The following is a 24,954-nucleotide window of genomic DNA, read 5'->3' on the forward strand; positions in this document are numbered from 1 at the left end:
ATTTCTGCTTCGTTTGGAAAAACATCTAAAGCCTTCATGCTCTTCTCAACAGCACTATCGTGGATCTGAGACTGAATGAGAACAAGATACGGTCGGTCCATTACTCTTCACTCAGTCGTTTTGGAAACCTCACCTATCTAAACCTCACCAAGAACGATATCAGCTATGTGGAAGATGGAGCATTCTCAGCCCAATTCAACCTGCAAGTGAGCAACCATATTCTCATTATGCAAATGCACCATGAACTGTGTTTAAGATGTGGAAGAAGCCACACTGACGTCACCCATTGGTTAATGGACTAATGTCTTGAATCCAGAAGTTACAATATGTTACATCATAGTAAAGCAGATGTCCCCAGAGGTGGAGTACACCCTGGACATTTCGCCAGTCCCATAGCGTATTTCAAACTGCGCTTTTTTTCGTGCCTTTAAGGTAGCGATTATCACATGTGATTCTATTCAGCCAATCAAATGCTTCATCAGACCAGGCATTGAAAGTGAACATGATGTAGCATGTAATAATAACAGGAACACACGGAGGACTCGTCAGTAGACACCGTTCCTCTGACCATCAATAAAATATTTCAATTTAAATCATAATACACCAATTCTAGCTTCAATTTAATCAAAGCAAGGTCCTTGGTAAATGATACAAATTCCTCTTTGCATGCAGATGAAAACACTAACGCACAACAAAGACACCCGCTCATTATGGCTTCCAGAAACATTGAGGCAAAAGGGTTTTTTACCAAACTAAGCTGAACACAACCATAATGAGCTGGCATGCTTTCACATGTACCCCAGCTGCTGGAGCTTTTCCAGGAGGTAAAATGTGTACAAGATCTTCAACACAGCACAGAGGCTTGGATCACTATGTGAAACATGATTGTACTGAACCATCATCTGTTTGTTCTGCGTGTTTCCAGTACTGAGTGATGCCTGGTGCTGGCCAGCACTTCAGAGATTAGAATAATCCCACTTGTCTTTGCCTCCTCAGGTTCTCCAGATGGGCTTCAACAAGTTGAGGAACCTGACAGAGGGGATGCTGCGAGGCCTGGGCAAACTGCAGTATCTCTACCTGCAAGCCAACCTCATTGAGACTGTTACACCAAACACCTTCTGGGAGTGCCCCAACATAGAGAATATAGACCTCTCCATGAACAGGTATTGTCCTTGGTCTGTGTATGTGTTCAACCAAAGAAAAAAAAACCTGCTTTTGTAGTGCTGAAACAACTGATTTAATATTAATGTGGATGATCTAGGAATAACAAATAACATCAATAAACCAAGTTATTCTTGAAGTAAAATAGAACATTTACTAATACAATTTTACAGTTAAAAAAAGACATGGCTTGTTCTGATCCTATTGTTACAATTTTGCAGCTGACAATTGGAAATGCTACCAAGCACTCAAAAAATGAAAAGGGCAATTCACAATGGGACACTGAGTTTATATTTTCAGGTTTAAGTGTGCATAATACTAACTAGGCCAGGGTTGTAATCATGTTTTGCACAGCTTCACTGGAGCTGGTTGTTAACAGCCAGTTTCACGAACAAGTTATACATCAGTATAACTTGTCATGCCTGATGTTATCAGTTTAATGGCTGCTTTCTAAATTTACCAATTTACTGAGCTGTGACTGGCTAGTACTACCAATTGAACTAAAGTTGTGCAGACATCCAATTGGAAAAGGCACCACAGAAGATCCAAAGATATATTTATTTTATTGACATGTACCTCAGTAAATCATGATGCAATTCTGAAACATCCCATGTTTTCAATAAAAGTTGAGATTCCCACTTTTTCTCAGAGGGAATACCTGTCTTGTTCTTGCTATCTGCACTGTAACTGGTATTGATCTTTTAACTTTAATGTGAAAGGAACAGCTGAATGGAGCAAATTCAACTGCTTTTGGGGTCCTGTTGAAAAGTATTTTGGGAGATTTGTAAGACTGTTGAGTGTAGGTTTAGAGAACTGAGTAACAAGAGCACATTAGGGAAAAGTGCACCAATTTTATGGATCAAAGTCTGTGTTCAGGTCTTGGAGGGTACGACTGCATATGTAAGAGAAAAAAATCGAGAACACACAAAGCCTTTTGGTTCCAGAGGGAGCTTTGCAAAGTCTGCCTAATTGCCTCTAGTGGTGTCAGTTGAGAGGGCAGAAGACTCCAAGTTTGAAAATATATTTTTTTTAAAAAGGGAATTTTAGAGACATTAGCTCACCAGACCTCTGTAATGACCCACAGCTATATAACCCGGTACTAGACCAAAATTCCTAAGCATTCTATTTTTCTTGATAAAGGCCTACCTCCTCCTGCATATCTGTGCTGTAATTGGCTGCTACTGTCCTATGATTATATATTAAATGTTGCTTTAAAGTTTGTCTAACCTTTGGCTTTTTATACAATGTTCTAGCCTATTGTTTTTTTTTATCCAGTAATAGTATTCACTGTTTGTGCCTTGTGAATATATCCATATCAACAAAAAAAATGTAACCAAATTTATCCCCCCTTTTTTTAACAATAATTATAATAGTAATTATATGCTTTATTTAAATAGCACCTTTAAAAACAAGAGTTTACAAAGTGCCTTGAGAAACAAGCAAATCAGAAAACTCATAAGATTAAATATCTAAACATAACCAAGAAGTGTTGGTGCCTAAACTTTAAAATATGTGTTTAGGTTTGTAAAAAGATCATTTACTCAGTTAAAATATTAAGTCTATGGCCTAGTGGTTAGTTTGCACACCCCATGTACAGAGGCTAAAGTCCTCAAAGCGGGCAGCCTCAGTTTGAATCCAACCCATGGCTCCTTTGCCACATGTCATTCCCCACACTAAAACAACGAATATATATTAAGTCTACATATGTCAAGAAATGAAATGTTTTGAGTTAGTTGTTGGCTTTCCCAATCCCAATAGATATAATAGCAAACAAATGAGAGCACAGCTTAGGCAGGATAAGGCAAAGCTCTTTAAAAATCAAACTTAATCCAGTCTCTGGAGCCAGGAGAAGATGAAAAGAACATATTGACATTAAAGATATTTGGACAGGGTCCATCAAGATCATGTTAAAGAACAACCAATGAGTATGTTTTATATGACTAATTGGTATTGTATTTAGCTATGCAATTTTCACTGAAGATAGAGATTCTAATGAACCTATTTTTGTCCCTTTGTCCCACTTCAGGATCCAGGTGCTGGATGGCAGTTTGTTCTCTGGACTCTCTAAGCTGACCACCTGTGAACTTTACACCAACCCCTTCAACTGCTCTTGTGAGCTGCTGGGTTTCCTACGCTGGCTCTCAGCCTTCCCGAACAGGACCAGTGAAAGGATGGTGTGTGACTCCCCACAGGGATTCTTTGGATACAACCTCCTGAGCCAGAACCCCCGTATGCCTACCCAACGCAATGCTCTGCACGTACTCAGTCTTGTATGCACAGATGATGGCGTTACTCCCTTCTTTGTGCTTGGTTCATCTGATTCCACCACCCTTCCTCCAGATTTTGCTTCTCCATGTGGATTGGATGATTGCGCATCAGGGACCCCTCCAGATGAGGAGATCAGCTTAAGCCCCATTTTCACGGATGTCAATCCAATCATGACGCTAAAGCAGGTTCAACATTCAAGCGCTGTGATAACAGTTCAGATCCCTCATCCGTACAAGAAAATGTACATCCTGGTGCAATATAACAACAGTTTCTTCACGGATATCAGGACTCTTAAAAACCAGAGAGAAGATATTGAGCTGAATAACCTAAAAACCAACACTGACTACACATACTGTGTGGCTTCTATACGAAACTCCTTGCGCTTTAACCACACATGTCTGACCTTGTCAACTGGCCGCCGTGCTGGGGCCGGAAGGACTGCCAATCAATCGTCAGCCACCCATTACATTATGACTATCTTAGGCTGTTTGTTTGGCATGCTACTAATTCTTGGGCTTGTTGTCCACTGCCTCAGGAAGAGGAGGATAATGGAGGAGAAGGAAAGGAAAATGAACAGGATCCAGAGGACTCTGATAGAGCTCAAGTATGGTGGAGAAGGGGATATAGAGGGGGGGAGTGGGGGGTCTGTCTCCCAGAAGCTTGCTGCAGGCGACAGTCTGTCCAGAATGCCATACCTTCCTCAGGGTGGTGAGATAGATCCATATAAGCTGCAGGAGGTGATAGAAACACCAGCGCACAAGCCTGCTAAAATGAACTACATGGAGGTGAGAGGGTCCGGTATTGAAAGGGAGAGAGAACGAGAGCGAGAACGAGAGCGAGAGCGAGAAAGAGAGATGTCCCCTCAAGCAAATCCACAGGGCTCAGTAGCAGAGATCTCTACCATTGCTAAAGAAGTTGATAAAGTTAACCAGATCATCAACAACTGTATAGATGCTCTCAAATCGGAGTCTACCTCCTTTCAACAAGGGATGAAATCTCCCTCTTCAGCAGGTGGAGGGGCTGTTTCAACTGCAGAGCCACAGCTGGTGCTTCTTTCTGAGCAAGGAGAAAGAGGAGACAGAGGAACTGAGTTCCTTTCTCCGGTGTATAAGGGAGGAAGGGGTGGAAGAGATGAGAGGGGGAGAAGCTACCATCATTCGCTGCAGCGACACCATAGCATGGAAGCTCCTCCAACCTCCAAAAGGCCCAGTACCTCCTCATCTCCAGGTTCCGCCCGGAGCCCTCGCTCATTTCGCTCAGAGGGAGGCTACCACTCTTCAGAAACCCGCTATATTGAGAGGTCCTCGCCCGGAGAGAGAGGAGAGAGAGGAGAGAGAGGAGAGAGAGAGAGGGGAGAAAGAGGTGGAGGAGGTGGAGATTCTATCCGTACTGTCAACCCTGCAGCAGCTATTCTACGAGCTGAAGCCCAGAGAATTCGCCAGTACAATGAACATCGCCACTCCTATCCTGGATCCCAACAGCACCTCCAGGACCTGCAGCACCATCCCCAGATTCTGCAGGAACTGCACCACCACCCAGGCCGTAAGCCCTCTGTGTTAGATCCGCTGACCCTTACCAGGCAGGCAAAGCAGCGAGAGCTGGCCTACTCCCAGCTCTCACCTCACTACCCACTCTCACCCCAGTATCACAACCTCAGCTACTGTTCGAGCCCAGAAGAAGATGAGGAGGAGGAAGGGCTCCTCTGCACCCCAACCCTCGGGCTGTGGGAGAGGTTCAAACTGCACCGCAAGAGGCACCGGCAAGCATCCATGGAGGACGAAGGATACGTGGCAGCTGGGCACGCCCTTAGGCGAAAGGTGCAGTTTGCCAAGGATGAAGATCTTCACGACATTTTGGACTACTGGAAGGGTGTGTCTGCACAGCAGAAAACCTGATCCAATATCTGGAAACCCCAAACCCTTTGAAGATGGAAAATAACAACAACCGTAACATGATACAGATACAGAGAATAATAGAAAAATGACCTGTAAATACAAACAAACCACGTGACTAACAGGCTCTTAAGAGTCTTTTGCACACATACAGTATGTCCATACAATACAAAATAAATACACAAACACTCACACACAATGGCTAACACTTCATCCAAACCAAGCCTTTTCTTCTGATAACATCAAGGAGGACCAAACTAATATATTATATTAAAAAACAGAAATCATTACTTATAGAGAGACTGAGTTACTTTTTCTAATGTAATGAGAATTATAGCTCAGACTTATGTAGCTATTTGTACTAAGTTTTGAATGAAGAAAAAAAAAAAACTTGAGAACAAAAACCTTAAACTTTGCCAGGCAACCCATCCTGAAATGCCTGCTTTTAATCTGCCTTGAGACTGATATTCATAAAAAACCTTACAACAGCAGATAACCTCACCCTCACATTTCTCATTAAGGCAGAGGATTGCTCAAGATTTTTGGTTTTGCTAGGGTGGTCCTTTTTCATCACACCCTGCGATTCTGCAGCAAAAAACAAATATTTTGAGAAATAAAAAATTTGCCATTATTTGGGAAATTTTAAACATGAAAAAACAAATTCTGGATGGGTCGCCAGGCAACGGTAATATTCAACTGTGCTGAGAATGAGTAGGTAGCTCTCAAGAGAGAGTGAGTATAATGTGCCAAATCAACCAAGGGGATAGTAGAGCCCTACTGTGTACCAACTCCTCGCCACTGTTTTTATATACAGAATTTAAAAGTCCTAGAATGATATGTTATTACTATTAATTATTCTTATTACATTACTGGTCTTCTTATTATTCCTATGCTCCTCATCATTAATACTCTATCATTTGAATATGGCATGGCTCTGTCGTGTGACTGTGTTTTGACTGTTTTGAACCTCTCAGCTGAGAAGTGCGCACCAACAGAGACAAACAGTGTGATGGACGAGACATTTGAGTTCTTCTTTTCTACCAAGAGGAATGTGCTCTCTAATGAGCCAAAAACAAGGCCCTCTTCTCTCTTGGTGAAACCCTGCTACCCCTGCTCCTCATCCTCCTGAAGAGGGAACGCTATACAGATGCGAGAGAAAGAAGTTCTATATTTGCAACAGACCTGACTGTTTTGTTTGTACAACATGGTTTTGAAATCTTTCAGACTTTTCAGACACCAGAGTCCCAAGTTAGTTACCTACCTGCTTACTTACAATTGTACGTTTTTGATTTTGAAATCCAACTAAAAATTCTAATCTTCAAATGAATGTCTTTAATTCCCAAAGGGGAAACATAACTGCACTGTTCAAAATCAAAAAACGACTCTTAGGAAAAGACCTGAAACTCTCAGCTTCCTTCCCGATATACTGTAGATCCACTGTGTTTTATCAACTCTTCATTTTCTTTTCTCCTCCCATTTTGCAGGTTTTTTTTACTTTTGATTTTTGAATTCCTCTGGTTCCACTGTGGTGCCGTTGTGCCAACTTGATAAATCACAAAAAAGTATTTGAAAGAATTTTAAATACTATTTACAGACCTCTTCTCCGCTACATTGATACACATAAGTTGCCAAACAGATCAATTTGCACAAAACGATCAATCATCATTGGCTCACTGCTCCCGCCTATCCTCTAACCATTTCTAAGACCAAAGTACTGTGGTAGTAAATTAACCTTAAAGCCCCAGACCCGGCCCCAACTATTTGCTCACCATCATCCTTACAGTTACAACTTTAGCACATGCATACAAATACATGTTCAAGTGTGTACGTGCACACGACACAACCATAACCACACACAGATGAATGTATTCTTTGAGAAAATTAATACTGTTTATTAGCTGTATTTTCTGTTTCTGATGTACAAGCTGTTTTGAAACAGTGTCCTCATCTCTCAGATAGAAACTTTTTTTACAAATGGCCTCTGGTGTTTTGAGATTGGAGAAAAATTAGGCAAATTTTCCGAAACACATCTGGCCACACCAGGCTGATCCTAATGGACCAGTTTGTATCATAATTTCAGCCAGACGTCCACAAGGCGCCCAACATTTTCCCTGCAGACGTCTGTTGAAGAAATAGCAATGGGTTTTTGCCTTATCAATTATTTTTTAAGGTTCTGAATTGTGCGGTGTTAGAATAAAATGTTAGTATCACTAGCGTGAAGAAAGAGACTATGTGTGTATCTGCAGGATCTAAATAATGGAGGCTGAAAAGAGGAGAAAATGTGATAAGATAAATACTGCTGTTTATACTTAACAGAACTGTGTTAAAACAATTATTTAAGAAGGGTGTGAACCAGGGTTGGAGTCAGTCTCAATTCAGTAGGTTTTGAATTCAACAAGTTTGTTTTGACAGTACTGACATGAAATTTGTAACAACATACTTATACTTAGTGAATCAAACTCACTTTGCATTCTGGATTGAAACAAAAATTGACTCCAACCTTGAAACAACATTGAAAACTAAACAATAGAAACAAAAGAGCTGGCAGACAATGAAACGTTTATGGTGAATGGAAATACTGTATAAAATACATTTTTTTTTTTCTGCTATAATGAGTTGAGAATGCTCAAGTCATCAAGCCTAGTTAAAGCCATAATCGTGGGTTAGTGACATTTCCACAGCTGTTTGTAGCACTGGGAAGTTCTTTCATTTGTGTGGCTCTAAAGGGACATTTTCTCTCCTTTTCCTGCAGCAGCGACAAACACAGTTCTGCTGCAGCAAACAAAAAACTCTGATCTAAGAGGATACTGGAGAGCCGTGGTTGTTTCTGTATTACACGTCCCAGATTGCGGCTTTAACTTAACAACAACAGCCTTAAAACATTCAAGTTTCTTTAGTCTTTGTAACTTAAACATTGCTTTGAAAATCAAAATAATGTCCTGGTTTCTTAACTTATACTATCATGACTGCAATTTTATAATTGCTTGATTCTTAAGCCTCACTTGAGCATTTTTAGAGTAACAGTTATATTAATGTAGCGATGTATTGAACTACTGTTTTTTTTTTTTCCTGTTTTGTTTTTGAACAATAATGGCCTGAATTTATCATGTGTCAAAGAGTAGCAGAGCTTTTCTAGAATCAGACATCAAGGAACTGAGGGTTGAGGAAACCAGTCAACAGTGACCCCAATCAGTGCTGCTGCTATTCTTTGAGGCGTGATGAAGAGAAACTGTGTTTTTTGAAACAACAATGCCTAGAAAGTGGAAATAAATAGAGATCCTACTGACAACAGAGACAGAGACGACAATGGAGCATGCTGCAAGGAAATCTTCAGTGGAAGCTTGTGTTATTTTCTTCAAATGAATGACTCAGGAGCAAGAAAGAAAAGTGAGAGAGAGAAACGTTCTGCCATAGGATCTCTCAGAGGCTTTATTTATTTTCGTGTCAAAAAAATTAAAATGAGCACAATAAAAATAGCCTTTCTTTCACTGTCTCCTTTCCTGGAGAAAAACTATACACATACAAGATGTTTTCAACACTCAGGACTTTCATTTTACATCTCTACATTGAACAGTGGTTGATTAATACTTTTGCTTCAGTAAATGCTTAAAAGGGTTATCTATATATCACAAAAAAGCATAGCTTCAGTGGCATCTAGCCATAGACAATTCTGGTGTTATTTACGGTTTTGTAATGTCTGTCTCTGAAATTTGAAAAGTTATATTAAAAGATTATATTAAAAAGTTATAATTAAAAAAATGTAACATAAATATCTCGTTCTTAGCACTTTCCCAGTTTCCATGAAAAAGACACAGTCAAGACTTGTGAATGATGCACAGGGGAACATGTAGCTGAACTGCTGGTGTCCCAGCGTTATCCTGGAGTATAATCCATAGTAAACCAAACACTATTTCTTTACTTTGTTGGCAGCAATCCTGTACAGCAGTGTTACAAAATCTGTTCACATAAAAATATATTCGTAGTTATATACGAGAAAATATGTTTGTGCAAGATTGAGAGTGGGAGAGTGAAAAGGAAGGTATGGTACAGGAACAATTGTTGTTCAGTAATTTCAGAAAGTCAGACAATAATAAGCCAAATACATTCAGAAACTGTTGCACCATCTACAACTCAGCTGTGGTGGGACGTTTATGATGGGTTTAAACCATTGTCTGATTCATTATCCCATGATCACTAATGCCTCATTGCATAACTGAGTAATCAGACTAAGGTGAAGCATTTTTTGCTTTGTGTGATTACATAAAAACCCAATGCAAAGATATTTTACACTATAGTTATAAGTGTTCTAATTTTACACATCCTGCATGAGATGCAGCCCAATTTCAAAGAGGCTTAGATTTAACTTGAGAAATAATTATTTGAACATTGTTTTCAGGATTTATATTCTCAGGTATTCAGAAAAAAAGTATTGTAATAGTTTTTGGGATTTCAGCCATCTAACAAAGCATGAACATCAAATTTTAACAAAGTAACATCAGTCCAGTATGTTGTCATTCTGGATACCATTCTGACCAGTTCATTTCATACAAAGCACAAAAAAGGCTGTTATATCCTCATTTCCAGATTCAATCAGCTGATGTGTTACTAAAGTTTCTTCTCAGCTCAACATCTAAGACAGACACCTATAGTTTAAGTCCATACAATTAATCGTGGTACTTATCACAGTTTACAGTTCATCAAACTGGTATGATTCAAGTAGCACAGTAAAGTTTATTCAGATCGTATCGTTTTAGTTGAGGGTGCTAGAATGGTTATATTTCAAATTATCATTAAGCAAAGAGAGCAGCTGATGGGAAAGCTATCCGTTTTTGGATCACTACAGTATTATATTCTCTGCTTTCAGTAGATGTTGAACTTTTACACTTAACCTGTATAAACTTTGACCAGCAAACGTTGTTAAAGGAAATGTCAAGAAATCACAAAAATTACCAGGATTCATCCTTTAGGGAAACATGGATATCCAGGAAAAGGGCAACCTTTATGATAGTCGTTGAGATACCCAACAGACATTGCCATCCAATGGGAAAATGCTGCTAAGGGCCAAGGTGGAGAGAAAACGTACAAAGCCCTGCTGTGACACAACATATCTACATTAAACAATAATCCAGTGAGAAAGGTTCTATAATCATGTCCTGTTCTGTCCTTTATCCTAATATTTGATTTACTCTGTGGCTGCACAAGGGCTCGCCATGAAATATCTACTGCTTGACAATTTAACTTTGAGCCAATTTGGAGTTTTATATCTCAAGGCAACAAAAAGACATTACTATAAATAATTGTTCAAAATGTTAAGTCCATTAATGACTGACATTTGCAAAGTTAAAGAAATGTCATATCCCATGTTAAAAAGATAATTTGACAAGCCTACGCACTCCAACAAAATCTGGGTAATTGTAAATATGGGTCAAATTTGTTGTAAAAAAGACCTGAATTCACATCAGTCAAAATACCGTCTCAGGAGGGACTTCAAAAAGGGGGCAAATATAATGTCGTGTTGATTTGGCACTTTAGATGAAATGCACTTTTTGGATTGTGTCCTCGGTGAGATGAATTAGGATGCTCGCTTTGCTGAATTTCAAATTGACAGCAAGAAGTGAATCGACCCAGTGAACCATCTATTGAAGTCGTATGAATCTTGAACTCGTATCTCCGCCCAGAGTGAGTCAAAACATTTTTAGAATTTTTTTTCACCACAGGAAATTGCAGTTTTTAATATAACTATTAATTAGTGTCTTTGAGTATCTAGAAAAGCGCTATAGAAGACCAATTTGTTAAAAACATACATTTTAGTTTTTTGTATACAGGGCCCAAAAATAAAACGGTGATATAACCGTCACCAGAAATTTCAGGACCTTTTGTAAAAAAAAATAAAAAATTAATCACTAGTTTGATTTTGCTCTTAGACGCTTCATCATCATTATCTGAAATTTGGGTTACCTTTATTAAAAATATATCTTAAATGGCTTTGACCCCCTTACAGCTGTTTTCTTTATAGTTAGACCATCTAATTACAGAGAGGGGCTTTCAATTAAATTTTCATTGTGCAAGAAATGGTTAATGCTTTGTTCTGAGAGACATCATTGCTGCTACACAAGGCAGTGGCTTTGCTTTTTAATTTGAATTCATGTTACAATTCTGTCTGATACTGTGGTTACAAAAGAAAACAAATTATTCCTAAAAGAAAGTTACAGAAACTAAACTGATTATCAAACTACTGGATCTTCTTCACAACATGGATAGTTATGTCACAGAAGCAATGGGTCAGTCAATGTTCTCGGGGCTGAACTCCACTGAAATCATAAATCAAGATGAACTCATTGGTCACCTGATGTCTTGCTTGAGCTTGGGAATTAAACACTATGAACACAAAATCTGAGATACAAACTGGGGGGAGTGAAATGTTGGTTTTAATGATGCGGTGATAAGGTGTCATGACTGTAATGTTAAAATCCATGGCTGAGAACCAACAAACTATTATCCAGCCCCCACCCCCACTATAGCTGCTCGCTACTTTATAGCCGTTTTCACATATGCACTCCGGTAATATCTAGATAATTACAGGAGGACTGTATATAAATGTCACTGGGGTCCCATTGGCTCGAGGTGAACTCGAGGTGAATCCTCAGAGTATATCCTGCTGCATTCTCACATCAGCTCACTCAGACTTTCTGCGGAAAAAATACTAGGGGTCTCGCTGGAGAAACTCAGAGTAAAGTCCGTGCAAAAAATTCAGCTGTTTCCATTCACATATACCCTAAAGCCCCTCCGGGTAGACTAATCTCTGGAGTTTTTCAGGAGATTTCCATATATGTGAAAAGGGTTTATGTAAACTTGAAATTTTAGCTAGTCAACACAAGCTAATGCTAATGTTTATCCTATGTTGAGTTTCCATCTTAGGATCTACCTGCTGATTATGCTGATGTTACTATTTTTCAAAAAATAACCAGTACATATAGAATTTAGGATATGAAAGATTCTTCAAAACTTGCTCATATTTCTTACCTGCACTGGCAGCCGAGGAGCTCTTCCAGGCTGAAGCAGACACATGGCCTTACGATCTGTGGTGAGTTCACAGTCTAGAATTTGGCAATTCACTTAGCAGTCACTTTTATCAAAAGTGAAAGTCACTTTTATCAAAAGTGATGTACATCAAAGAGAAAGAATAACACCAGCAAGGATCTAGAGAGGAGGAAACAACTTCAGTAAGGGCAAACAAACAGCTTCAAGTTTGATCACACACAGGTGCTGACAGGCAGTACACAGAGGCAAAGCACAACATTGACAGCTGTTCTTGAGAGTTCTAATCAGCATCAATACCATCCTAAATAATTTCTTCAATTATTGGTCATCAAACAAAAATCATCATCATCATCATCATCATCAAAATCATCAATATCCTTAAGTGTGAAGGTGTCCATGAAAAAGCTGGTTCTTTAGCTTTTTCTTAAAGGTGCAGAGGGACTCTGCCGATCGAGTGGAGTTTGGTAGTTTGTTCCACCACTGGGCGTTGACAGAGGAGAAGAGTCTAGCTAGAGACTTGGGGCCTTGTTGTGAAGTTCAGATCAGATGCCTTAAATGTTGGATCATCTGCAATGGTTTGCATGTTAGAAGACCTGCCAGCAGGGAGCTGCAAACGTCAATGTGTGATATCACAAGAGCCTGCACCAGGAGCTGTGTTGCATGCTCTGACAGGTAAGGTCTTATCTTCCTGATGTTGTAGAGGGAAAATCAACATAACTGAAAAGGAAAAGGAGGCCTTGGCCTGTATATCCCTTTTTCCTTATCCTAATAACTCCTGGCTATACTGGAAGCCCCTAAAATTGGATGCTTTAAGAGGCAGTATTCAACAGGAGCCAATTGGTTGACTGTATACTACTTCACCAGGCAAGGGCTTTTTGTTGGAGGGGGAGGAATATGCTTACAATTGAAATGCATTGGCTTGAAGTACATTCAACCATGAAAAGAATGTAAATTCTTGTCCCTCCATGAGTCTTGGCCCTAATAATTTCATCGCTTGTTTCACAACAACCATGCAACAACAATAAGCCTTGATCAGGAGCTTATTTTCCCAGTTGAAACTTTTTAGAATCATAATGGTGGTTGAATTTATGTGCAGGAGCACATTCCTTTTCCATCATGTACTAAATGATGCAACTTCAGTACACAACTAGTGAGGTTCATTACTCCTTATCTCTAAACTGCTGTGTTAGAAGTGGCTCGGGGGCCTTATTTTAGGCGGCTTCTGTCGAGACAAGAAAATGTTCCTACAGGTTTTTTCATTATCCTCCCATCTTCTATCTGTCCTGTGTGATTTTAACCCAGGGCAGGTGTTGTATGTCTCCACAGTTACATCATCTGTCTCTCCAACCTCATTGTGACACCTCGGATCTCGGATCTTAAGCTCACATAGACTGACAGGAGTAGTGGTGCAAACTTAAACACTAACCAATGCTGAGGTAGTGAGTCACACTCTTAGGCCCGGAACATTAAAATTGTAATTATACTTCACACTAAGGATACAAATAATTTACTGAAATAGTGCTCAAATACTGAATCTGTCAGGATGATTAAATGCAGGATTTAATCCAGGATGTATCAAAATTATTGCATTGCATTATTGCTTTTGCTATTACCAGCAATGGAGTCGCGCCAAATTTATCTAATAACTTCACTTATTAAAATTTCAGTTTAAGATTGTCAATTCAGTTTCTATTCGGATTCAGATTTTGGTCTGATTAGTTAAAGAATATGTGATTTTTCACACTTAAATGTAGAAGGAATCAAATATATCCTCTGAAAATAACTCTGTGAGTCATGACTGTCTACAATGAGTGTGAGTACAACTGTCTGTGATGTTTTCCGAGCTTACCGAGCCGTAGCTACACTTTGTTGACATCGCCGGGACGACCAGCCGGCTCATCACCTTGCATATAAAAGTAGTTTACTAGGTACTAGAGAAAAGAAGAATAACATACTGTACTCACTGCTTAATTGAATGTCACGTAACCGTTTCTAGATCACGGTCATTTTGTGTAAATTTACATGCAGTGTGAAGATACAAGCATAATAAAGATCGCTAGCATTAGCATGCTAACACAACAATGCAGCGCGAGTTGTTTTGGTTTCATGCTGGTGCTCAAGGGCGACATCTGCTGGATCAAAAAAAAATCTTCCTTTAAAGTCTTAAATTGGCACACACTGTATAGGATATAAATTGTATTATAACTCACCAGTTTTTATTTTTGGAAGTAAAAAATGACACAAGTGATGCATAATTAGGGATGTGACTGATCTGACTCCAAGCTGCTGTGTTGTCACAGTCTGTCAGGAGACTTAAGGCCCGACTCAGCTCCAGCTCAGCCTGGTGTTAAGATGACCAAAAGTTTGACAGTCAGCATTTTCAATATGGCACAGGCCATGGATAGGCTTCAAAAACAGCCCATCAGAAACAAATGGGTGTCTTCACTCACACAATGTCTATGTTTATTTACAGTCTAGAATTTCAAATCATGTTTGAGTCTTACCATTAACAATTGTCCCGACTTAGTCCTTGTGAGGAGATGACTCACTCCAACCGCCTTGGTTTATTTGGAGATGTTGTGGAGGAAGAGAATGGTGTCCACTGTGGATGGCTTCAGTGATGTCCTTCTCTGGTTGGTGGTTCTTCCAGCAGTGCTAAAGTTGCATTCACTGCTGCTACTAGCTGGAAGAGCCAGAATGCCCAGTTCAAGTGCACCCAACCAGCTTCAGGTAAGTGAGATGGTACTGTCACTATAGCTGCTCAAAGATCCACATTATTCTGTATGACGCAATTCTTTGTCCACACTATCAATTTATTTAAAAGAAATCTAAAAACTTTTAATGACCAATAAACACTTTTGAGGCAATCCATCCTCTTGTTTTATGAAATGGGTTCCTGTATGTGCATTTTTTTAGAAGCTTTGATTTCAGACACAAGGCTCCCAATTTTCACTTAAGGCAAGTGACTCTCAATTAACTGCGTGTGAATTCACAGTCAACTAAGTCCACATTTCAAGTAATTTGTTCATTTACATATTAAAACAAAAGAAAACATTATATGAGTGCTTTTGTTGATTTGTGTTTTCTGATGTGTGGGAAAAGTTGTCAGACTCCACAAATCCTGCATCCTGCAGTTTTAAGAAATTGTAAACTTCCTCGGTGAAAATTTTAGTTAGATGGCCATAATCCTTATCACATGAATATTCACCACCTGAATGAGCCATGAGCTGCGCTATGTAGTTAAACAAACCTCAGCACTTAACAGGAAGCAGTGTAAGGCAAGGCAAGTTTAGTTATATAGCTCATTTCAAATATCATTTATAAATTTATGCTCCGAAATGGTCTGAACCAAAGTTCCCTAAAGGGCCCTGACGGGCTCAGGTCGGGCATCCTCAATTGCAAACATGACTGGCTGACGCATAGACTTTTGATGTGAATGGGTGTCAGTGAAAGTGACAATTTAAAAAAAAAAAACAGATGCTCACATTTCAGCCATAATGAAATGTCCTTCAGATAGCAATATCCCAGGTGACCCATAAAACAGCGTCTACTGCATGCCATCCATGTATAAATCTGTACTATTGACTTCAGATTACAACAGAGGAATCCTTGATATATTTGGAAATGCTCAAAAAGTTGTATAAAAAGATAATAATACAGACACACTACATGCACTACTAATTATTGAAAAAGAAGATTTTGGATTGTTAATAAATCAAGGAAGCATATTGAGAAGTTGTTGATTTAATTATTGATATTTGCAATCGTAATGTTAGCGATATTTGTGAAAATGTGCTAGAGGGGGTCCCAACCATTGTTTGATGCTATATGGGGGTCCTTGGCATGGCAGTTTGGGAACCTATGGTTAAAAAAAATAATAACAATAGGTCAAGATCTGCTTCTGTTTTTTCTAACTTTCACAATCACTCGTGATATTTCCGAAATTCACATAACCCAGTGGTGACGCAGAGCAAGAAGCTTATTAAAGAGCCCTCTCGGCAAATAGAGAGAATCCACTCGTGTACCCGGTGGGGCGGTTGAAAAGGGCAGCCAAACAACTTGTGGTATTACTGCTCCTCACAGTGGAAGAGAACCTACATTAAGTCTTGTTTTGAAGCACTATGGTTGAGAGCTGCCCTTTCTAGATGTGCTCTTATCAAAGCAGTCTGACGCAGAGCAGAGAAGGAGCCTCCAGTTTACCCCCCCCCGTGTCAGAGTTCTGAACACAAGTAGTTGTCAAGCTCATCACAGCCAGAGCAGTAGTGACCAAAATATTTGCTTTTTTCATGTGTGCTGCACGTCTCCACCCATCACTCTATTGCTGTTCACATCAATGTGGGCCTGAGTACAAAAAGAAGCCTCCCCAGGCACAAACAATATAACCCCCCTCCTTTATTCTCCAAATGGCATTTAGAATGACACCTCCGGCAGGAATGGAGGCTAGTAGAGATATGAATGAGGACAGAAGGAAAGGGGAAATGAAGAGAAAGAAGCAGGAGACAGAATTAAGTATAAGGGGCTAAGGAAGATAAAAGAGTGCACAAAGACGGGGTTCTTTGCTCGTTTTCAGAGTTTTGATTTCTTTCAGAGCCCCTGGGGTTGTCTTTGTGGAATAACCTTCTTTTAAAAATTTGAATTAGACACGGTGTCTCTATCAAAAGATCGAGACACTAATGTGGGACAGCCTGTAGAGGGAGGCGGTTTGATAGTGCATGATGTTAAGGCTGATAACGGGAAACATTCTCACCACTGTATTAATACATATTAAAAATCAACCCTCAGAAACGGAGGGCCTTATATCTTGCTGCAGCACACACAGAAAGACACACGTACAAACGATAGGCCAAGCAGCATTAATAATGTACAGTGTAAGTGAGAGAACACTGTGGAAAGGTCGCGGCTGGCTGAGAGGGGAACAACATGACTTATGAGTTATTAGGTCAGCAGTTACGCCGGGTATCCTCACTTTAACCTGGTGAATGAATCTAACCTTTTAATTTTTTTTTTAATATCTAAAGAGTCCAGTCATCAAGCAGTTACAATCTCAGGGTAGGGAAGAAACATAATGCAGTCTAAGATCTTTTTACTAAAGACAATTGCATTTAGTTTCAAAACAAGGACCCAAGCTGAAAAACTCACATTGGAGAAACGGAGGTTGTTGATCCTGAATCTCTGCTGCTTTCATTACAAGATGAGATATGAAGCCATGGAGACATGATGCTAGAGAACACAAATAAATTAGAGAGAAAGAGCAATTGATACAGTTTGGGTAAAAGGCTAAATGATGACATTTTGTCATTTAGCCTTCCTAGACCTCTCTCACCTTTCCAAATCACCACACAAGGTGACACAGAACAAGCTGAAAATATACAAAACACACCACAGCACACATTCCTGCACACGCACACAGGTATCCGGATTGAAGGAGGCTTAGACGAGAGATCAAGGCAGTGCAAATTAAAAGTGCTCTAATTAGCTAAACTGTCACTCTCCCACTCTGGCGAGCCATATTGGAATCTGCCAGGAGACATGCCTGCCTGCACTTTCCACTGGCAGAACAGACATGTATACTGTAGGGGAGTGAGGATAAGAGGCAGTGGCTGTTGAGAATTACACTTGCCAAAACATTAAGCACTTGCAGCAGCTCCAAAAATGTTATAATGAATGGAGAGAGATGTGTTAATGAAGCTGCTCTGTGCAGGTTCGTCATCAGAGGTGTAAACTTTGCCCCGTAACAACTGCGTCCAAATTTGTTCTCTTGGTCTGGCACCGTCTCTGAGTGCATCATTGCACCATTAGCCTTGGCTTATTGTTATTGCCAGAGAATGATCATGAGGTGGCTGATGGTAATGGCAGAAAATATCCCAAATTTCTAATGAGGCCACATTATAATTAAAATACTGGATTTTTAAAGGGCATAACAGTTTTTTTTTATGTTGTTCTAAAACAAAAAACAATATTGAATATTTATCTATCAATATGTTTAGATCATTTTGTAATTAAATTATCTTGAATTTTGTTTTTAGCTGATGTTTGTCTTACAATAAAAAGAAAAAAATCTGTTAAAAGCTTCAAAAGGTCCTTTCCACCTCTTCAATGCATTATCCCTTAAGATTTCTACTGATCCAATTAATGATATTTCTGTCCACTTTTGTTCTGAATAATTCATGTTTTTCCTGAATGATTTTCTAACTTCCACAGAGCCTAAGATATCAGCTATCATCATGACAGGAAAGCATTTAGCTTAACTTGAAGGAACCTGAAATGTGGTTGGGTTTGGCAATTCATCACAACAAACAGTTCCTAACCTTTAGGTTTTGTCAGAGTTGTGTTAGTATCATGAGGAGGGGAGCACCTACAGAGTGTTTTGAAAACTCACCCTGTCGGTGCTTTCAAGTGCACGCTGACAACTGACATTTCAGAGTTGGACACAGAGAAGCAACTTAGTTCAAGCAGAAAAGAAAAAAAAAAACAAATTCAGCTTTACAGTCTCCATTGTTTTGCCCACATTTCACATTTTACTGTTATTTAAACAGTTCATCGTCATTATAAGTAATGTGGTCAAGTAATAAACACTCAATGTCAGAACTAAGTTGAAATCTCCACCTCTGAGTTTTCAGTCTGCACTCAAAGCTGCATTATGAGATGATACCGGCAAAAACAAAGACTGTTTGATTTATCAGATTACTCATTTTAAGTTGTATGGTTGTACAAGCTGACTTTATTGAAAACTGAGGAATGTAATAAGGCAAAGGATGCCAGGGAGGTAGGAAATGAATCTCAAAAATGTTTGCGTTGAAACTTGTCCGCAGAAAATTTGTCTATCCAAGTTTGTCAAGCTGTTTTTTATCTCAGCCAAGTCAGCTGTTTCCATCATCAAATGTTGAGCCATGAGATGATTAAAGACAGAGGATGATATAGTGCTGTTAGACAAATTACTGTCTGACTAAAATAACGAATAATTACATTAACCTGCACATGGCTCTCTGATACTTAAATGAGACCATTTCAGACCATTTTTGGTTTTTCCATACAAAGGCCATAACCTTTGACAAGGGGTTACGAAAATGATGCTTTCACTGAGTTGTAAAAAAAAGATAAAAACAGTAATTTAACACCTGAATTCAAATGATAATTCAAGTTAAAAAAAGAATACACACATCAAAGACTCTTCACAGGCCTTGGAAACACAACTTCATGTGTAAAAAGTATACAAGTCTTTTATACTCCAGGGGCTCACGTTCACTGTTAATGGGAACAGGCACTCTAGTTAATGTTTGTACTGCCACCTGCAGAGCTGCAACGCATCACAGGAGTGCTCTCCACTCTGCTATGCCAAGAAACACGCACAGTCTATTTTCGACATGACTTGGTAGGCAGTGTCTGTTGGGCCAGACATCCACACGTTTCACACAGAGTAGTTTTTGTTTTTTAGTATTTCTCGTTGCTGTCTATAAATGAGAACCAACTCAGAGTGCCAATTCATTATCAAACTTAACATTTAAGTCATTGTCCATAGAAGGGCAAAATCGATGCAAATGTATGGACATATAACACAGACTTGAACCAGAAATGTGGTCATTTGTTTGAACCTTTAGAAACATGCCTCTTGGATTGTTCTTTCCAATATTTGTGTTATTCCTTTGTTGCTTCCAATGCTTTTATAACAGCTAGAAAATCTGGCAAAATCTATAAAAATAGGTCCATGGGTGGCAAAAGTAGACTTGAGATTCTTCCCCACAGTTGCTTCAGGTTAATGCAGGACTGACTACAGGAGTGAAAAAGGTCATACTGTAAAAGAGAAGAGTTAAGAACTCATCCGCCGCCCCTCCTCTCTTTTCTATATGTCCACATGAATACTGCTCCATCTCAAGTTGGAACCCAAAGGAGAAGAAAGCAAGACCTGAACTAAAATATGACAGTCTATCTCTGTTGGGGTTTTATTGAAAGAGAGAGAGAGAGAGAGAGAGAGAGAGAGAGAGAGCAGGAGAGTGGATAAAGAGGTGGGAGAACAACTCTTCACAGAGAGATACTCAGCTTCCTGTGTGAGTGGTAACAGATGAGTTTAGTGAGAAAGGTAAAGACAGGGAGAGACAAGAGATAAAGATAAAAGAAGGAGGTGACAGATCCTCTCTCACCTCTCTTTCTGTCCCATAAGCCTCACTGGTTTCCAGCTGGGGACTCCAGTGGAATATATTCTCCCAGCAGGCCACACTTATCAATATTTATCTATGGTGGAAAAAAGAAAAGAAAGCTGAAATGCCACTCCTATACTTTTTAATAAATTAAACATGAAGACAAATCGCTTCCAAAGATTTAGTGCTGCCTTAGAATGAAATCTGCCGCCTTTTCGTGAAGACATGCCTATTAAAATTGATTGTTTATTACTCGATGAGGATTGGTATATGTTTATGATTTTGAAATCTGATTTGTGATGCAGAGCTATAAAGCTACGCTTTGGTATTTTTCGATTTCGCTCATACACCTCATTTAAAGTTAATGAGATATCAAGGGGTGTCCTAATTGGTTTCGACTGGGAGATGATGGGCTGATGAAATAAAGATAAAGGAATTAATAAAAGAGTGAGGAAAAAGTGGGAAGAGCAGAGAGGAGGAGGGCCAGGAATAAAAAGGGTAAGTGAGGGGCGGGGATGGAAAAAAAAGGATGAAAACACAATGGTCTTCTCTTTGTGACTTTGTTGAAGTCATAGGACAATCAAGAAGACGGCCATTTCTTCTGATATCTAAAAACATTAAGAATCAGAAATACAATTGACAAGAACAAGGATTTTCAACGGGGTTGGTGCAAAATAATGAGCATAGAAAAAAATTCAAAAGAATAATCCACAGCACTATCTACAGTATTTCATGTCTGAATAAAATATATATGATTAAAATCGTCTCTTCATTTTGTACTGACGCACTTGTTTTCTCTACTTTTGTTCTACTATTTATGCATCAGTTCATCCCACTGCTAAATGGAGCTAACCATGTACCATGGGTTAAATCACCTGAGAGCGAAAACTTCTAACTATCATAACACTGTTTTAATACCGCTTGTCTTTTTAGCCTGAAGCTTTTGGCCATTTTGTCAGCGCAACAATTCACAGAGGAGTCCTGATATTCTGGCTGGGGGAAAGAAGAATACAATAAGATGAAATTCTTGCTTTACATTCTCTGCAAAGGTCCTCAAAGTATTCCTTCAAACCCTCTAACAATATCTTTCAAGGAGTGCAGCTACTCTTTTCTGTATCAAACGGCCTGGAACAAAATATCTCCTCTGCTTGTGTTTAATGTGCTTGCCAGACAAGTCAGATTTCAGGACCTCTTTCCATATTTGAGTTTTTTTGCTTCTCATTGAATATCACTCTCTGTATTCTCTGGCCTTCCTATCCTTCTATCATAGCAGAGAAACAGGTGACATTTAACTTCTTCATTGCCAATTTTTTTTTGTTGCTAGCTGCCAGTACGAAGAAAGGTGCCCAGCATAAAATGGGAAATGTGTTCTTGTACAGCTTTGTGGGTGGTTGCATAGGTTATGTCTTCATGTTGAGGCCAAACAGGCCAGTTGGTACAGACCCATCCAACAGAGACTCGCCTACAGGCTCCGCTCTCAGGAGGCTCCTCGTATCCTTGTCGAGGCAGGTAGAGGTCTTTGAATCACACTTAGTAGGCGTTCAGACAGAAAACAGCACTGCAATGAAAAAAGTGAGGGTCAGAGGAGGTTTGTTTCAGGCAATTGTGATACAGTGAAATATGGTAAAGAAGTCCAGATGGAGTAACACATGCTCCGGTTTAATGGTTTAAAAGATTCTAAAACTCTGGACAGTGGTTTAATATATCAGATGAGAGAGTATTTTAAATTGGCAGTCGCTGTATCTTTCACTGCATTGATTGCAAGGTAAAAAGAAGAAATATTTATGTGAACTGGCAATACTTAAGCCAGCTTCAACTTTTTGCTAAAAAAAAACAAAACAAAAGTTATCTTGGTTAGCTGTTAGTTTAGACCCTACTAACAACAATCTACCCTTCTAGAAGTCTCCATTGACATTGCTCTCTCATGAAGGCATTGTTGCAGAGGTCTCTTAAACATGTTTAGCTCAATGGCACTCTGGAGAAACTACAGGAATCATTACACCAACCAATCAGTTATCCTAGCTGGTATTGCTCCTGTGACACAGTGGTGGGGCATACACTATGCCAAACTCCCTTTCCATCATTTTGCCTCATAAAATAATAAAAGGTTTAATCAAAAATTGGACTAATACTTACAATGTTTAGAGAGTACGTAGAGAAGACCCAGAGAAATGCAAAAAGACAGTTGACTGACAAAATGATGTAGGCTCTCATGTTAATATCATAGCCTTCCTCTGGATTCAGGAACATAGCAAACGGTTAAGACCTTCTGGATGGCGTGGGGATATCAGATAAAAAGTGTGATGGAATAGCAGGACAGAAATTATTTTAGCTTCCACTTGTGTAACAGATTTTCACTTAGGTCATCAAGGACATCGATCTTATCTGTTACTGGTATTCTCTGTAGGCCTGGTCCACTTAAAAAAATATGTGACCTGTTTTTTTTATTTTCAAATCCATTTGAATGCAGTATGAGTGCTACCCAAACTTTGAGTGCTATCAGCGATTTTGAAAAATACCAAGGGAAATCAATTACATCAGTGTTGTAGTAACTTTTTATATTCCCTCACTGTGTCATCTCCACTTGTAATGCAGGTGATAGAACAAAAAAAATAAGGTAGAGGAAACTGTCAACACAGTTCCTCACAGCTTCTGGATATTGTGTTTTAAAGGTTGGAGGTCACAGCATAAGCGACTCCGGTAAAGTTAGAAATATATTCACAGATTCGGCTTTCCCGGATCAATAACTCATCAGCGGAACATTGCTTTCACAAAACCGACACCTCTCTGCAATCACAACAAGATAGACTGCAAGCTACATTCATATTTTCCTTGCATTGGCCTCTATGCAGAGCCGGCTGGTGCTCGAATGTGCAGGGACCGTCTACAAATAGCAACACCGAAAAAATATGATACAGAAATATTCAACAACTTCACCCAGGAGAGGTGTAGTGTCATGAAAATAATTTAACACATATGTGATCTCACGTTTTTCATACTACATTTCTCAGATTGGAAAATAATACTTTTTTAAAAAATGGAGGATTTTTTAATAGCCTATAACTAGCCCAATGTTTAATAAAATCCCTTTTGTAAGGTGTAGGGTGAAGAAAAATCCCATTATAAATTAATGTCCTGCTCTATAAACTACATCACATTGCTTTGGATAAAGGGCTTTCGTGTAATTTCAGTGATTTTTTTATCATTAAATTTGGTAATAAAATAAGTAATAACTGTACTATAACATGTTGTAGTGCCATCAAACTCACAGCACACATAAACCATGTCCTCTTGATTATACTACAATTCTTAGTTTGGTAAAATGTGCTTTAGGTATTACAATTTGCTTCCATATAACTTAAAGGTTTTCTTGATAGGTATAATTATCAATAAAGTCACTATTATAAGTTATAGGGTGACATAAAAATCATCACATATACTCCATATCATGTTGTTTACAATACAGCACTTGGCTTGGGAATTTTGGCTTTCACTCAATTCTGAGGATTTCTTTTATCTACCAAAAACAACATCATTTCTTTACAATTCAGTTATTAGTAGCAGTACTCAGTTTGAACAATAGGGGTATCTTTTAGCCAAAACTATGACACTTAGTTTAGAAACTGTGTTTTTGCATAATTTAAGGGATTTTTTAACATGGATATCATTAAAAAAAAAAGTCACCATTGTAGGCTCTAGGGTCACCGAAAAATGTAATAACACATAAAGTAAATCATGCTTAATGCTTTTATATTATGTGTGCTGTGTGTTTGATGGTACTACAACATGTTATAGTACAGTTATTACTTACTTTATTACAAAATGTAATGATAAAAATCACAAAAATCACATTTATGCACATTTTACCAAACAAAGGGTTGTAGTATAATCAAGATGATATGGTTTATGTGTGTTGTGAGTTTGATGGCACTACAACATGTTATAGTACAGTTATTACAGTTACGTGCCGTAGTTTTGTGTGTGTTTGTTTTCTCTCTCTCTCTCTCTCTCTCTCTCCAGTGTGTGCTCCCCAGGTGTTGCTCCTCAGCCTCAGAGTGCCCAGCCACACCTGTGGCTAATTACTAATCAGGGGCAAACTATAAAGAGCAGGAGACAGAAGGCAGCGATTGCCAGTGGGTCGTTGGACTGCGTGTGTCTTTGACGTCAAGACATTTAGTGTGATCCTTCTGTGGAAGGATTGTGTTCTGATTAAGGCCTTATTGTTCATATCTTGATCGTTAGTTTTGAATTGTGTTAGATTGGCTTCTCTTTTGTTTGGGTTTTTTTTAGAAGAAGCTTGTTTTATGTTGCACATTCTGCTTTAGTTTGTTAATAAATCCTTTTAAACTTTGCTTATATTTAGTTCCGATTTCTTTTCCCTGGGTTATAATTTATTGTTACTCCCCTCATGCCCTAGCCATCTTAGGGAACGTAACAATAACTTATTTTATTACAAA

The 24,954-nt window shown here is 38.9% G+C and overlaps 1 protein-coding gene across 2 annotated transcripts in view; it reads left to right on the plus strand.

The window, feature by feature from the left end:
- The window catches only part of LOC109991487 (protein ELFN1-like), a 129,967-nt gene extending 121,160 nt beyond the window's left edge, over window positions 1-8,807 (plus strand). For both annotated transcript variants that reach the window (XM_065955886.1, XM_065955891.1), the window contains 3 exons: window positions 53-206; window positions 997-1,163; window positions 3,188-8,807. In XM_065955886.1, the coding sequence (XP_065811958.1) occupies window positions 53-206; window positions 997-1,163; window positions 3,188-5,324 (2,458 nt within the window). In that variant the 3' untranslated portion in view covers window positions 5,325-8,807. The remainder of the gene's footprint in view (window positions 1-52; window positions 207-996; window positions 1,164-3,187) is intronic.
- The last annotated feature ends 16,147 nt before the right edge of the window (window positions 8,808-24,954 follow it).

Source organism: Labrus bergylta, chromosome 1, assembly GCF_963930695.1.
Source record: "Labrus bergylta chromosome 1, fLabBer1.1, whole genome shotgun sequence".
Taxonomy (NCBI): domain Eukaryota; kingdom Metazoa; phylum Chordata; class Actinopteri; order Labriformes; family Labridae; genus Labrus; species Labrus bergylta.